The following is a 16,745-nucleotide window of genomic DNA, read 5'->3' on the forward strand; positions in this document are numbered from 1 at the left end:
AATCTATACAATTAAGTTAAAAATACATGTGTACAACTAAAAATGCATGAATGTCAACATATTCAAACATTTACAACACATAACATTCAACAAACTTAGCCATTATTACATTTACCAAAAAGCAATATAAGCACGTCACTGTAATCAAAGAAAAAGAAATTCTTTCATCTAATAATAAAAAGCAGTTGATATCTAACCTTCGAAATTGATGGATTCTATAATTAGGGATTGAGAGAATTTGAAGTTTTATGTTTTGTAAATTTGATTTAGAAAAATAGCTAAGAAATAGGGTTGAGAAATTTTAAATTAACCGTAGGACTCACTTTTTATGTCAGCGCTATATTAAATGAAAAATAATAGAAATGTGCCATATAATCGGACACATAAGCATTACTGACGGCCTCACTCACTTTTCCCTTAATGCTAACAGTTCTCGGTTTGTCATAAAAATTTCTTTAATTGGATTATATGCAATGAGAAAGTACAAGGTGCTAAATACTCCCCCCAATGATGTATTAATGTGCTAAACTCTGTCGTTTAATTCCAATTAAATGAAGAACCCAGTCCCTGATACCTACCTGTAATTCCCAATCTCTTTTCTCAAATATCTGCTGCCGTTCCACTAGTTGCAAACTTCTAGCCTGCACCTCGCCGCGCCACCTCCACTTCTCGACGGCGCTCCCGCTGATCTGCTGCGCTGAATTGCACTGCACTGCTCTCCATCGAGCTCTCTCTCGTTGCTTTCTGTTTCTCCGTCGCAAACGGTTGCCCTTCGACCTTAGTGACTGTGTATTGAAAGAAACATCCCACCTCTGCCAGAGACTTATAGCTCTGAAACCCCTACAAAAGGCGCGAAAAGAAGTAGAAGAAGGAGTGCCATGTTGAGGAAATTGTTAGCAGAAGGCGCGGTGCGGCAGCCATTCTGGCGCATGTTAGCAAGTCGTCGTTCGACCACCAGCATCTCCAATGCTGTGGACTCCATGTTGCTCCGCTCTCTCAAAGAACACTATCTCGAAGTCTCCAAAATGAACCCTCCTCCCGTATGTATTATCCAACTCACTTTTCCTCTTTAACACATATTTTTATACATCATAGTGGCTTGTATGGATTAATCATGGTGAACACACATTTCCCTTATGCGATTTTAGTTTTGGTTCTTGCATTTACGTGCATGTGCGTGTGTGTGTGTGTGTGTGTGTGTGTTCAAATGGAATTTTATATGGGATTTTCATGGTTCATTGAATTTAAGTATCTTATACTGTTTATGAAACCGCATTTAGACATATTTATATGGATGTATGCATTTTTGATGGATTAAGCTTGCTTGGAGTTTTCTATGTTGAAAGAATGTTTATATGTATATATGTGTATGAAAGTAAAATATCATTTTCGTTTTTATGCTTTGTAGAAAGTAAGCCCACCATCAGCCTTTACCATAGTGAAAGGAGCTCTTGATGGGAATGGCCCTGTTCTCACTAGAACCTATAGCAGTGAGGAAATTAAAATCTCTGTAATGCGGTTGGCCAATATTATACCTGGAGGCGGAGGGGAGGATGACGAGGATGACATAAATCAGTTATTCCTTCATGTGGATGTGTCAAAGCCTGGACAGGAAAAATCTTTGCATTTTCTTTGTGGTCTGTATCCAGATGCATTAGGAATTCACTCTGTTCAATTGAGACCAAAGATTGATGACTCTGGGCTTCATGAGGATCCATATGGATACAATGGCCCTCAATTTGGGTGAGTTGTGGTTCTTTTGTCTCTTTATTGGTTGATAATTGAATTTTTTTAGTTAGTAATTCTTATGATTTATTGGAAGGTATGATGTATATGATTGTTGAAAAAGAATTGACTTCATTTATATGTGGACAATACTGAAAATTATAGAAACTTCTAGTCCAGCGACACTGATTCAGGAAACTGAATTTGTATGTCAAATTTTAGAGTGTAGGCTTATTGCTGCTATGCTAAATGGTCGAAAAGGAATGTGAAATTTGTAAAGGGATGGAGAGGATGAAGTATGAAGATAGTTATCATCATGAAACTCGTGTTCTTATGCATGGGGAGGAAAAGAAATTAAGTTTTACTAAGATTTATGCGATAACTGTAGCATTACAGCTTGGTTATAAATTCCTTATTTTCTTTCAGGGTTATCTATTTCCATTTGTTTTCATTTATTTCAACTGTCTATGACTCCTTAGCATTTTTTTTGAAACATGATCCTATTATGTTCTGTTCTGTTATTGTTTTAGCATTATTTTCATGCATGTGAAGGAAAAGGAATAAAGTTTTACTATGATTTGAGAGATAACTATACCGTAACAGCTTGGTTATAAATGCCTTATTTTCTTTTGGGGATATGTATTTCTATTTGTTTTCATTTATTTCATACTGTCTATGACTCTTCAGCACATCTTTTTAAAACATGATCCTATTATGTTATGTTATTGGTTTAGCTGTATTCTCCTACAGTTGAATAGAAATGCGCGCCTGGCCTACAGCACTAAATTACTAACTACTAACTCTGTGAAAGACCCCTTGTTTGAAAGAAGTTCTCTTAGGGCGAAATTTGGTCTTGACTAACTGATAAGTCTGCTCCCTTTTTCGGGTCCTGGCTTCACTGCGGTGAATATCCAAGATGGCTTAGATTTGGGAGAGAACTGTATTCTGACTTTTAGAATGTTGATAATGTGCTCCCATTTTGTATTTTTACATTTTTGCAAGGCTTACATATTTGCTTTACCAGGATTAGATGTCTTAGTAAGTGTTATTCAAGAGTGCTGTTTTCTTGCCATGTATTCTAAAATCATTAATATCTTAGATTACCAGGTGGATGGTTGCCATTTGTTACAACTGTGCAGTTTAAATGTAGATAAGAGTGTGAGATATTTGTTTTGCCTAGGTGTTGGATGTAATAAGTTGAAAAGGATTGATAAATTTTCAGGTCCTAGGAGGCCAAGATGTCCAGACATTTGTATAATATAGTTCAAGCTATAGTTTTTGAAACAGAGGAAAATCTAAAAGTGAATGTGGGAGAATTAGAGAGATGAATGTAACAATTTTTTGTTGTTTCTGAGGCTTGCTTTGGCTACAGTGTTATGTTCATTAAAGCGATTAATCTTGACTAGGTAGATGTAAAGTTGAGAACGAAGGATAAGCACTTTAGCTTTTGAATCACTGTAGTTTCTAGAAATTCAATATTTTAGTGCAAGACCTTGTTTCAAGTTTGCAGGCTGATAACTTAAATCATAGTTATTAAACCTGGATCAAACCGGCCGGTTGAACCGGTGAACTGGTGAATTGGCTCTCAAATCGGTCCGGGCTTGTAATTAAACTAGATAAGAAAGTAACTCGGTGTGACCTAGTTGACCTGGCAATTGAACTGGTGAGCCAGTATGGCTTGATTGACCTGACCGGTTTAATTATTCAATAAAATCTTTTTTTTTTGTTGGTATAGAGAATTGAATTCAAAATCTCATAAAAAGTTTTTAAAATAAAAATTAATTGAGCTAAAAATTAATTGAGCTAACTTGGCAGTTATTTTTTTATTTTAATATATTTATTTTTTTATTATATACTTAATATTTCATAAATATTAAAAAGAAAATTACACATTATATTACTTAATATTTTTATATAAAATTTAAAAATACTATTAAAATTTATTGCATATATCTTAATAAATGTTAAAGTTTTATTTTAGATAATAAAAAATTTAATTAATTTATATATATATATATTAGATGTTATATTTAATTAATTTATATATATATATTTAATTAATTTTTAATGACCCGTTGATTGAACCATTAGCCCACTGGTTGAACCGCTAACCCATTCACTAGGTCCTTTCGCCAGGTCAACCTCCGGGCTGGGTTTAATAACACTGAGTTAAATTCCCAGGGTTAACAGGGGTTAATCTTGCATTATATTGTACTTTTCTGCGAGATAAAACCTACTTATGATTAATGCCTACAAGGTGATATAGGTGATGGGAATGCTACGTTTTATGTTCCGTACCCTTTCAAAGTAATGAGTGTTGGTAGAGTAAAGAACTATTGCAGAAAAGAAATAACAGATGAAGAATGAACAGCAGAAAAAAAATGGAGAAGGAATGTTATTTTATTGAATCAAAATGCGGATTCAACCAATTAGCACTATACCCACAAGGCCACACCAGTAACTGATTCACAGTTCCCAGGGAAATTCCCCATGCAGAATTACACCTGCCCCACAAAATTAGGAATACAAAACTGAATGCTCAATACCCTCTCCCAACACTCTTGTAGACTCTTCCTCTCTCATTCCAGTTAGTGCTCACATGCCCTCAGCACCTTTCTCTTCCTTTCCTTTATTGCCCTTCTGGAATCTCCTGGAATAAACTTGGAAAGTCCACTGGCCCTGTTGCTGTTGTTGAGACCCATCCCTAACATTTTGTATGGAGAATTTGCCAATAGAACAAATTTGGGATATGAAGTTTTTCGAAATTAACTAATTTCAATCAATGAAGAATTCATTAATACCACAATTACTGTCTCTCTCTCTCTCTCTCTCTAATTCTCTCCTTCTTTCTCTTATTCTTCTCTCTCTCCCTTTCGTCTTCTTTTTCGTTCTTCCTCTTCTTCTTCTTCCTTATTTTGCTTCTTTCGCTTGTTCCTCTTCCTATTCTTCCTTCTTCTATTCTGGGTCTTGGAGACGTGTAGAAGCCTGCTACATAATATTTGGTATCAAAGCCAACGATTCTTGGGTACCAAATTTCCAGAGCAGGGACGAAGGATATTGATCCTTTTTTTTTTTTTAAGAAGCAATTTTGGATTGCAATAATGTCGGAATATGCATTGACTGTGAGATTGACTAATTTGGCTAAACAAGCAAAGATTATCCAAGAAGATGCAAGAAAGTGTTCTGAGGAAATTACGGGCATCTGAGAGAAGATTAAGCAATATTTTTGGAAGAGAATGCCACTCTTGAAGACCTGCGAGCACTAATGTATCTTATGCCAAGTAATGAGGCCAAAGTGAAGTTGTAGGAATTGATGGCAGGGGCACTTTTCAATCTCTAACAGGATCTATTGGCAAGGGGAAGGTGGAGTTGATTCAAGTTGCAGACCCAAAGATCAAGATCAATATCAAGAATTGGAGCTGAAATCCCAAATTCAAGGAGTAACAATTCATTAGGGCTTTAAAGAAAATGGTTTGATATTTTTTCCAGCAGCAATGTTGAATCAAAAGCATTGATTGAAGATTTGCAATTCGTTATTGTCCAGAAAGGAAGCAACCTTGAGCTAAATTTGAAAGGTGGCGAGTGTCTTGCTTTTGCTGAAAAAATGGAAAATGCATATGCTAAAAAACCCTCAAATTCAGGTGAACATGGTATGGTTATTGCCTTTGAATCTATTGAAGTTTCTGAAAAAAAGAATTTGGTGTGTCATTAAATAATTCTGGGTATGCAAAATTCATTTCCAAAACTCAATCTTTTGTTGCTGAGATGCTGGGAGAGGTTCTTGAAAAAGAGAAAAATAAAAGAGTTGTAAGTTGTAGTATTTTTGGAGCCATGATAGAGTTCAATTCTTGTGATTTTCCAATCTCATGGAAGATAAATGGGAGGTATCAAGGAGGCAGAGAGAGAAAATATGTTCTTTATCAATTGAGAAGTCTCGCATTACAATTTTTGTGAAAATGCCAACAATGATGACAATAATAATCAAGTTACTGCACTCGACCATTTTTGTTTACAAAGATTTACTTGTGCTTTTGTAGCGGTTGCTACAACTGTGATGAAATTGTATGCTGTAATTAATATGCAGTGAATTTGGTTGTCTCTGAATTGAAAAAGAGAGCACTGGAGATGTTCACAAATGGACAAAGTGAGAGTAAGTCCTCAAAGGTCTCCTTAAGTGTGGTCTCACTAGAAGCATTCAAAGTTGTGCTTGACTCCATGTACAGTGGGGAAATCAGTTTAGAAGATACCAAGAACTTTGGACTTTTGATGAGGAGTGAGGAAGGTAAGGAGTTGTGTGGGGAGAAGATGGTGGATGGGTTACTGGCAAAGTCAACTGTTGACCTCATTTTTCAAGAGAAGTTTCAGTCTCTCAATAATTTATCATTTGTGAGATTTCATATCACTTGCTGAAGAGGCTGGGGCAGAGCAATCTTCATAAGCGCATTCACATTAGAACTGCCCAAATTGTTTGGGATTTTTTAATAGGCAGAATGTTGTTTTTGTTAGTTTCCTTTACTCATTCTTGTGGACAAGAATGATGTCAAGAAGTGGGGAATGTTATGATAATGAGGATAGTAGCTGTGAGAATAAATAAGAGAATATGTTATATCAATAGGAATAGTATTTTAACTGATTTCAATCAATGAAGAATTTAATAATACCACAATTACTCTCTCTCTCTCTCTCTCTCTCTCACTCCTTCTTTCTCTTATTCTTCTTTCTTTCCCTCTTGTCTTCTTTCTCGTTCTTCCTCTTCTTCTTCCCTATTCTGCTTCTTTCCCCTGTTCCTCTTCCTATTTGTCCTTCTTTCTTCTATTCTGGATCTTGGAGACGTTCAGAAGCCTGCTACATAACATGATTTGGGAGAGAAATGGGCTGTGGAGCCCACATTTTTGTTTCTTATCATGTGGGCTACACTGGTCCATTTTCTTCCCAAAATCCCTCCTCCATTTTCCTCAGTGAAATGTTTGTCTTTCTATAAAATACAGGAAAAGCAGTGGCACCTTTTATATTCTTAGACATGCCAAAAGGAGACTGAAGCTTGAAGATGGAATGAATATTAGGTGCGTTTGTACTGCAGCTTTGATGGAGGAATCTACTGAGAGGACAAGTAATCGTCACTTTTGTCAAGTTGAGGCAACAACTATCTTCAAATAATATCTACCGTTTGACAAATTATAGGGGAATTTTACTTTTGAATTAATAGTAAATTATGATAGAGACAGTTTGGAAGTTTGGAGGTTGAGAGGAAACTATAGTATGGAATTGATACACATTCATGGTACATTGGTGGTCCTTTTGTATTGAACTGAAACATAGAAAGTTGCCATGAAGATATTCTATTTTAATTTTTGCAGCAATAAAAATTGTTATTTAGGAACTTTCTACATTTTGTCATTTTTGGTTTTGTTTATAGTCATGGACCTAGAAGGCAACAAATGAATCATCAAAATTTGTCAATGGTTCTTGAAAATTCATAGTCAGGTTCTACATTTTTTTATTTGAAGAAGGTTGACATTCTGTTGCAAAAGCTTTCATTAGTTTCCTATTTTGTAGGAAGGCGTAATTTTATATTTTGAAGTTGTTGTCCTTATGCCAATCAGGCTTAATTTAGTTGGTCTTCTTGTACACTTTAAAAAGGGTGGGAATTGGGTCTCCCAAGTTTGAGTCTTCCTATCCACTGATGTAGTGGAAGTTTTGACCATTATGGTGAGTTGTTATGAAAAAAGAAGGGGTACCTTCTATTTTGTAGCCAATACCATGTTGCAGCCCATTTGGCCTCCTTATGAACCAAATAAATAAATAAAGGGTAATTGCCCATGCTGATGCAATCTTATCGAGATGCACTTATTGATGCAAGTTTCTTTTGCTGTTTGATCTTTTTATTATCTAGGTATGTTCAGTCAAGAAGTTCTTGTCCAGGAATTTTGAGCAAAAAGTTAGGATTTTCAGTTTGTTCCTATTTTTTATGAGTTGTAATTGTTGGTGTTTTTTCGAATAAAAGTCCATGGATGTCTTTATTTTAGTTTCTTCAGTAATAGGAGAATCTTTTTTAAGGGTTGCCATTGACATTTTTCCACTGATTTGACCTCTGTGGTTTTGCTTATGGCATCAATTTAACCTTTCCACTAGCATCCCACTCCACATTTCCACCTCTTTAGTTTAATTCATTATATGGGCAAAAACTGTTGTGACTTGAAACCTGATAGTAACAGTTAACAGCAGTTCCCATCTCCTATATGAGGGGGTCTTATTGGGTCCCTCTGAGATAATAAGAAGAACCTCACATCCTAATTTTATTCTTTTTTTTTTTAATTTTAATTTTTTTTACCACCTTCTGTGGACCTAATGAGACCAATTTAGGACAGAAAGGACTGTGAACTCTTTTTCAGCTCTCAAGTCATAATTGTTTGTACATATAAAACAAATTTAAAAAGAGTTTTTAATTCTTCATTTTGCAGACTTCTGAACTTCAGGTACTTGATCTTTTAAAGTTAAAAGGCTGGGGATCAAATTTTGAGAACTTTATATTTGAGGGAAATTTATGCGTAATCCATTCTGTAAGCAACTAAGTTTTGAATTTACATTGCTGTTGATAAGGAGATGATTGCATCTTTGGCTGTACTATTTGTCAATTTTATCTAAAATTTTCAATACTTTTGCGAGAAGTGCGTGTCAAAATATTTTAGCATCTGCTTACCAATTCTATCTAAATTTTCAATACTTTTGGAGAAAAGTGTGGTATCAAAATTTTAGTTTCTGCTTATGGATAATTTTTGTCTAGTGGCCTTAGCTTGTTTACATTTTACCCATTCATGCATTTACTGTTAAATCAGAAATGCATATTATGGATTAGTAATCCTTTGTAATTTCTGTGGCATTCTGCAACTGTGATTTGTTTATTGATAATTTCTGATGAATTGTTAATCGACAGGGAACTTGATGAAAAGATGAGAGATGCACTCCACAGTTACATCGAAGAAAGAGGTGTGAATGAGAGTCTCTTTAATTTTCTCCAAGCATGGCTATATGTGAAGGAGCATCGGAACGTTATGCGCTGGTTTAAAACAGTGGGGGGCTTCATTAATGAAAATAAATCAGCTAAAACTGTGTAACAGTGTGTTAAGGTGGGTTTATAAAGGGGTTCATGTACTGCTTCCTAGTTGGTGGTCTATCTGCTTTTTGACTACCTGGCGAATATTATGGGTTAAATTATATTACTATTTTCAAGTTATAAATGTTAGTAATGTTTTAATTTTCTGGTTCACATTTATGTGTTTACTTTTTTTATAAAAAAAAATCTCTGTATTTAGCCAAGCGTATTTTTCTTTATATGGGCAATGATGTGCTTTTTCCTCTATCATGTTCAATACTGTTGTGAAAGGTTAATGTAAGATCTGCAGGCGCTTTGGTCTTGCCAATTGGCTTTCATCTAAAATTTTATGACTTCGCCCTTTGGTTCCTCGAACAATGAAATGCAGAATTCTACATTGAAGCAAACCCCTCCAAACTACCTTTTATTTAGCATGATCTTCTCCATACATATAAGGATGGTAATTGTTCCCAAACTTGATTTTACTCGACTCATACTCGATCAATTTTTCCTAACTCTGCTCTGACTTGGATATTGTGTAGATGCGGATGGATATGGATATGGAGATGGGGAGATCTCTCGGCTCCAAATATCTGTAATCCAACTTTATAATAATATATTATTAATTTTTATTAAAAAAATTAAGTCTATGTATTTAAATGTTATTATTTTAATTAAAATATATATGTATATTATTAAAAGTTATGTTTAAAATTTGTATTTCTAACCTGTAATTTTAACTTTTCAATCTAAAATTTCTCTGCATAGTACTAGTTTTTGGGGGAGGTTGAGCCTCTTGGTCATCGACCCTCCCCTTGTCTACTTTTTAGATCTACGTTTCTTTCATTTCTGTTCTGTTTTAGTTTCCTTGTTTACTTTAGTCTCCTTTTGAGGAGAGTTCATACCCCTCCACTGGGTGGGGCTTTTGTTGCATAGTTATGGAGGAAGCTTTGCATGTTAGCTTTTCGACCATTACATTTCTGATCAGAGTCCATTGATGCAGTTTTCCTCACTTCTTATTGCTCTATTTTAGTGAATGGTTATAGGGGATCTCCCTGCTTTGGCTGGCAGGTCAATGATCGTTTTGGTGTGCTCAAGTTCGATCGTGAATCTGCTAAGCCTCTTCCGGCTCGTCGGCGTTCCATGATCCATGTCCATTTATGTTGGCTTTGAGTCTGATTTCCCAGATTGCTAGTGCCTGAAGCTGATATAGGTTGGAAACTCTCCATGGTTATTGCATTGTCTATGCTTTGGTGGAGCTTTCCTCTCTTAAGTGACCCTGAGTGGCCGTCTCTGCGGCTATTGATTTGGTCATCTCAGTGTGACAAAGAGTGCTCCTCCTTATCGGGTTTGATGTTTTCGGGTTTGCTAACCTGTTTTGTTTATAGTTTCTAGTAAGGGCTGGGCTTTTAGGATGATATGGGCTTTAGCATTTTAATTAGACTCTCTAAATATATGGCTTTAATAATGGATTTGGATCATGTATTTCACTATTTATGAATGAAATATACTTATTCTGATAAAAAAAAACTTGTAATTTATTTTCTAATAAATAAATTTATATTATATAATGATAAATTAAAATAAAAAAATAAAAAGTAAGAAGAAAAATCTGTGGAGAAATTCACCTCGTCTCGCTCTGCCCGCCCTACTTTTGGTGGAGAAGTCTCCTCTCTGAACTTGATATTCGGTGGGGCAGGGACGAGGGGAGAGGTTTCTACTCCAATACACCCAATTGTCATTCCTACATACATATCTAACATTATGTTTATTGAACAAATATCTCAAAATTCCTAATTTTAGGTATACTGAACACACGTTCTGGTTGATGATTGAACATGAATTTGCTATGACATCTACATCCATAGCCAACAAGGGGTGAGGAGATTGGACCATTCTTTGCCAGACTTCTTGCATATGCCAAGAAAGAATAGTTTTAGAGCCTGTTTGGTTTAACTGTTGAATACAACTGATAGCTGTTACTGTTAGCTGATGGCCGATAACTGATAGCTGATGACAGCTGTTTTATGTTAAGTGTTTAGTAAAATTATATTTAGCTGTTGCTGTTGATATGTGAAATGACTAATAAGAATATATATCATATAATTTATTTAATTTTTAAATAAATATAAAATTATAAATTTATTACGTTATATTATTTATTTTATTATTAAATTAAATATATATTTATTAAATTAATATATTATATTATTTAAATAAATATATAATTATTAATATATTATATTATATCATTTATTTTATTATTGAAATAAGAAAATAATTATTTTTTAAGATAATTAAATAATTTTAAAAATATATATAAAATAATAAAATAATTATTATTGTTAATAGAAAAATTTATAATTAATTTTAAGTTTTTAGATATAAATAAATATTTTATATTTTATGTTATTAATAAAAAATATTTTAACAAAGTTAAAATATGTTAATTAAAATATTAAAATTACAAATAAAAAATAAAAATATTAATAATATTAATTTTCAAGTTAAATAAAAAAGGATAATATGGTCAAAATAAAAAATAAAACAAAATCAGCTATCAGCCGATGAGAAACAGCTCTAAAAATAGAGCTGATACAAACTGCAGCTGATGGGTATCATATCAGTTGTCCATCAGTTATAAGTTCTATTTTTTTAAGCTTACCAAACACTATAATTTACCTGTTTAGGTATCTATCAGCTATCAGCTGTATCCAACAAGTAAACCAAACACCCCCTTAATGTTCATGTCAATAAACAGCTAAAGAAAGATTAATTTTCATCCCTATATTTTTTCCCCATATCTTGTGATCCATTGAATCTATTGTTCTATGCAGCCATCAGGTTGCTTGAACTTATATTGGGTGTCTAGATTGAATCGGATTTTGGTTAAACTTGTGGTTGAAACTTCATAGTGAGACCAGGAATATTTGCCTGAGCAGTTGATTTGATGTTTCTACTGTTCAAATGTCCTCGAATGTTGAGAAAATTAGTATGGAGGTGTAACAAGTACCTAATACGTAACCTTTTCAGAACATATTTGATTGATTAACACTCTGGATTTCATGCGGGTGAATTTTCAAATAAATATCTGGATCTTATCTTTAGGTACATGTCAAACAATTTTATTTTGATCCCTTTCATGCAAATATCTATTTGCAGATCAGTAGGAGAATTAGAGGTTAACAAAAGCCAAACTAAACCTGATAGCTCCCTCCACTCGGCCTTGGATTGGGTTGATTATCTACTTTTTAGGCGGCTACAGGGACACCTTTCATTAAGATTCCAAGCTTCGGTAGAGGCCTCACTGGTCTGGTAGTTGCATATTAAGCAAGGCAAAAGAACAAGAAATGTCAAATCGAAAAATAAACAAAGAGGGAAAAAAAAATCGACAAATTCACAAAATGAATATTTTTATACCAATCTTAGGCATATTTTTATAACCCTTCGTAGGCACCAGCACATATCACTTATCAGAATGACATCGTATTCACAGTACGAGGCGAACTTACCTTTGCACTCTGTCAGGATAAAAACAGGGAAATTGTAAGAAGAAGAAAACTAAAAGAAAAAAAGAAAGAGGAATTTTTAAAAAAATTTTTTTTTTATTTTCCTCCTTGTACTTGATAAGTGAAAGAAAAATAGAGGATGAAAATTTTTTTAAAAAATGACTAAAAAAATATAGGTATGTAATTTTAGATAAAAGGTTAATTTTCTCTTTAATTTGTTATTTTCTCTTTAAATTAATTCAAAAAAAATGAGGCCTATTTTTTTTCTCCTCTCTTTTTTTTTATTTAAATAAGGAAAAGAGTTTATTTCAAACTTATTTTATCTTAATTATTATTTTTCTCTCTTTTTTCACGTATACAAACTGGGTGTTGGTGTCAAATTCCTATAATATTTTATGTTTAAGTAGATTAAATGAGTGTTTATCTTCATTTATAAGTTAATTAAATAAGCTTATAAACTAATTTTTATAAATATATCTATTTTTTATAATATTTTTTGAGTTTATAAGTCGACCTAATAAGCTAAAAAAAAAAAGTTAAGATCAACTTTTCATTTTAACGCTCATAAGTCTTTTATTGATAAGTTAGTTTAATCAAATATTTTATTTTTTTTAATTTAACAACTTATTTGATTTAATAATCTTTTTAGTAATTTTATATATTCTATATGAATGTATGAAGGAAGAGGGACATTAGATTTTTCTAAATTGCTATTTATTTTTAAAATTAATTATAATTATAATTTTATTATTTGAATTAATTTTAAAATTTGTATAATTTTAAAATATTTTAAAATTTGTATAAATTTAAATTTTTTTAAAATTCTTAGTCTTATTTCTACTTAATTTCAATTAAATATAAAATTTTATAAAAAATAATTAACTAAAATAAAAAATTAAGAAATTAAAAAAATATAATTTAATCATATTATAAAATTAAATAAAATACTTTATTAGTATTTAATTTTCAAATTTATATTTACAATTAAATATTTATTATATATATTTAAAAATATTTTATTAATTACATATTATTTTTTAAGTTAATTTTCATCCAATTTTTTTTTATTTCAATGAAACAATATATTAATATTTATAAGATTATGGATATTAATTAAAATTAAATATTTTAATGACTATAATTTATAAAAATGAAAATAAAAATAATATAAATTATTTAAAGATTATTATTAATTTTAAAATTTGTTAAATTAAAAATTTAAAAGAAATTTTATTTAATTTTAGCTAAAGATCAATATTAATAACAAAAAATCATTAAAAACAATTAAATTTAAACCTTATTAATTTATTTCTATGCATATCTATATTATTACAAGTATAATTTCTTAAAAATTGTTATTATAAAATTAGCATTATACCACTTATAAAATATTCCTCTTACATTAATAATAAATAAATGAGTAATATTACTAATATATTAATTAATTAAATTTATATTTATATTATTGTGTTATTAATGTTTTTCTATTTTTATTATTTTTAGTATTAAAAATAGTAGGGTTCATGGTTCTTAATATTTTGAATGAAAAAAAAAAGAGAGAATTGAAATAAAAAGGATATTGTAAGAACTAAATTATATTGGACTAAATTTATTTTATTTTATTGATATAGCTATAATAAAAATAATCCAGAATTTTTTGGGATAAATGCTTAGTTGAGTTAAGTTAAGTAGAATTTAATTGAAAATCATATTATACCCAATTATACTAAGCACTAAACAAAGAAAAAAAAAATTAAAGCTGAAATCAATTTTATAAAAATAATTTTTATGATTTTTTAAGAAACACAATACAATTTTAATATAATTAAAATTTAAATACATAATACATATAATATATTTATAATAATAGACTATATACACTACAATATATGTACAAGTATGAATGAGAGATTAGCTTTTTGGACTACTAAAAATATTCTTATAAACATTTATAATATAAATTTATATGTTTTTTTATAAATTTTATTTTTTAAAAATTATTTTACAAAAATTTTAATTTAATTTTTAATTCAAGATTAGAAAACCCATATATACATATATAAATATATATGATTAAATTTATATTTATATTTTAATTAATAATGTATTTATAATATAAGTAATATAATCTATAATTTAAAAAAATAAAAATATTATTATATATATTAAATAGGTTTTATATTTTTTTGTATTAAACAATATAATAATATCAAATTTTAAAATATCAATATAATAAAATAAAAATTTTATGATGATAATATACTAAACTAATAAAAATTCATTTAAAAAATTATTCTATATTTTAATTTTATAAATAATTTTCTTTCACAATATATTCAATTTCATTATTCAAAGTTAATATTATTTTAAATTATAAAAAATTAAAATAAAATATATACAAATCAAACTTTAAAAAATAAAATAATAGAGTTTAAATGAATTAAATTCAATGAGTTAATTTGTATTCATTATTAATTTATTTTATTTTTTTAAATATTTTCACCTATTTATATTTTTAAAATTTATTTTTATATTTTTTATTATATTACATTTAAATTTATAATTAAGTAATATAACACAACTTTTATAAAAATATGATCAAATAAAATAAATAATTTTTAAATTGATAAATATTTTTATTTATATAATTACTTAAAATGACATTAAAATTAAAAATTTTAATTTAAATAATTAAATATAATATTTATTATAATAAATGTAATATTTATAATACTATTGTAATATTATATTATATAGAAGCAAATTAACAAAAAATTATATAAAAAAATTAAATCATGAATTTTTATAATGAGTATAATAATATGCAATATATATTTTTCACAAAAAGCTAATAATAATAAATATATTTATAAATTATATTTTTATTAAACATATTAGCTACTTATTAGATACTTATAAATTTTTTAATAAGACACATAATTATTTAAATTTTTAAATATTTATAAATAAATTTTTATAATTTAATTTTCATAAATTTTACTAAATACCCTCCAACCATAGTAAAGAAAAAGTCCTCAACTCAAGTGTTTCATGAAATCAGGCAGTCCAATAATAATTACCCTGTGCTCCCGATAGCTAAAATTATAAAAGTCATCTAATTGATTAATGTGTACTGAATGCATTATGAAATAATAAATTGTGTAGTTTATTTTATAATATATATAGACTTTTATAGTCCATATTATGTTTAATTATTAAAAATCATATGTATTATTTTTGCAATTATGTAACAGTGTTAACCCCTATGTGGCTTTTGGGGAAAGTCAAGCAACTTAAAGGGAATAATTTCTTTAATCACGTTTATTTTATTTTATTTTTATTATGCCTACATAGATTTATATTATAGTTGACTTATAATGACGAGACTTTATAGGTTTTATTATTATTCACAATTAAATTTTTATATTTTGAAAATTAAATTGTTTGATCTTTCTATTTTATTTCCGTCATATACTTAAATTTTTTTTTTCTATTTTACGATTTATTTTTTTTTTTATTTTACGATTTATTTTAAAATAAAATTTTATTTAATTCTAAATATTATAATTTTATCCCTTAATTTTGCAATTATTTATAATTTCATCAATTAATTTTACAAATTTATCTACTCTCTTTCACTCTAAGAGAGTTAGAGGGAGACACAAAAAGAGAGAAAAAAAAAAAGAAAAGATGAAATTAAAGAATGAAATTACCACTAATTACAAAATTAAGAGATGAAATGTAAATAATTACAAATATTAAATAGTAATTATTTTTAAATATCACTGATAAAAGGGATGAAAGGATTTAAATGTGTAACGAAAATAAAATTGAGAAATTAAATAATTTAATTTATAAAATATAAAAAAAATTAAACATTAATAATGATAAAATTAAAAGGGCCTATTAGATAGAATAGACCTAATATCTTCACTAATTGATAATTATACTTAAATATTCTAATTCTTTGTAATTGTAGTAAAATTTTAAATCCAATTAGACAAAATATGAATTATTAATAACAAAAAGAAAAATAAAGTTTACAATCAATAAATTTTATTGTGAATAGCAAAATGAATCTAAATAACAATTTAAAACATTAAAATTTGTATTTTGCTGTAATAAATTTTAAAATTAAAGCATTTAGTTATAACTGTAAATTAATAAAAAGGGTTTGACTTTTTCTGTTTAAAATCTAAAGAAAAAATTTTAGTTATTAAATTTTTAGTGAGAATGAATAGCAAAATAACAAAGTTTTAGGTACCCTTTGGATAGTTTGAAGCTAAAAGTAGTGGTGGTCGGTTGTCGACATCAGGATTACTGATTTGATGGCGAAGCAACATAAAGGCCTCTTAACCTTTGATATTATTGGAGGTGCCACATGCCAGAGGAGGCTAATAAAATAGAAGGCGCTTTGG

The 16,745-nt window shown here is 29.3% G+C and overlaps 1 protein-coding gene across 1 annotated transcript; it reads left to right on the forward strand.

Moving 5' to 3' along the window:
* Positions 1-520: 520 nt before the first annotated feature.
* On the forward strand, positions 521-8,992 carry LOC110660043 (mitochondrial acidic protein MAM33). The gene is made up of 3 exons (XM_021818188.2): positions 521-1,040; positions 1,409-1,743; positions 8,660-8,992. The coding sequence occupies exons 1-3, from the start codon at positions 879-881 to the stop codon at positions 8,838-8,840; spliced, it is 678 nt and encodes a 225-aa protein (XP_021673880.2). The 5' UTR covers positions 521-878; the 3' UTR covers positions 8,841-8,992.
* The last annotated feature ends 7,753 nt before the right edge of the window (positions 8,993-16,745 follow it).

The sequence above is a fragment of the Hevea brasiliensis genome, chromosome 14 (assembly GCF_030052815.1).
Source record: "Hevea brasiliensis isolate MT/VB/25A 57/8 chromosome 14, ASM3005281v1, whole genome shotgun sequence".
NCBI classification, from domain to species: Eukaryota; Viridiplantae; Streptophyta; class Magnoliopsida; order Malpighiales; family Euphorbiaceae; genus Hevea; species Hevea brasiliensis.

Coding starts and splice junctions, on each gene's coding strand:
- LOC110660043 (XM_021818188.2), top strand. CDS start 879: ATGTTGAGGAAATTGTTAGCAGAAGGCGCGGTGCGGCAGCCATTCTGG. Junction 1,041..1,408: donor CCAAAATGAACCCTCCTCCC/GTATGTATTATC, acceptor TATGCTTTGTAG/AAAGTAAGCCCACCATCAGC. Junction 1,744..8,659: donor TACAATGGCCCTCAATTTGG/GTGAGTTGTGGT, acceptor GTTAATCGACAG/GGAACTTGATGAAAAGATGA.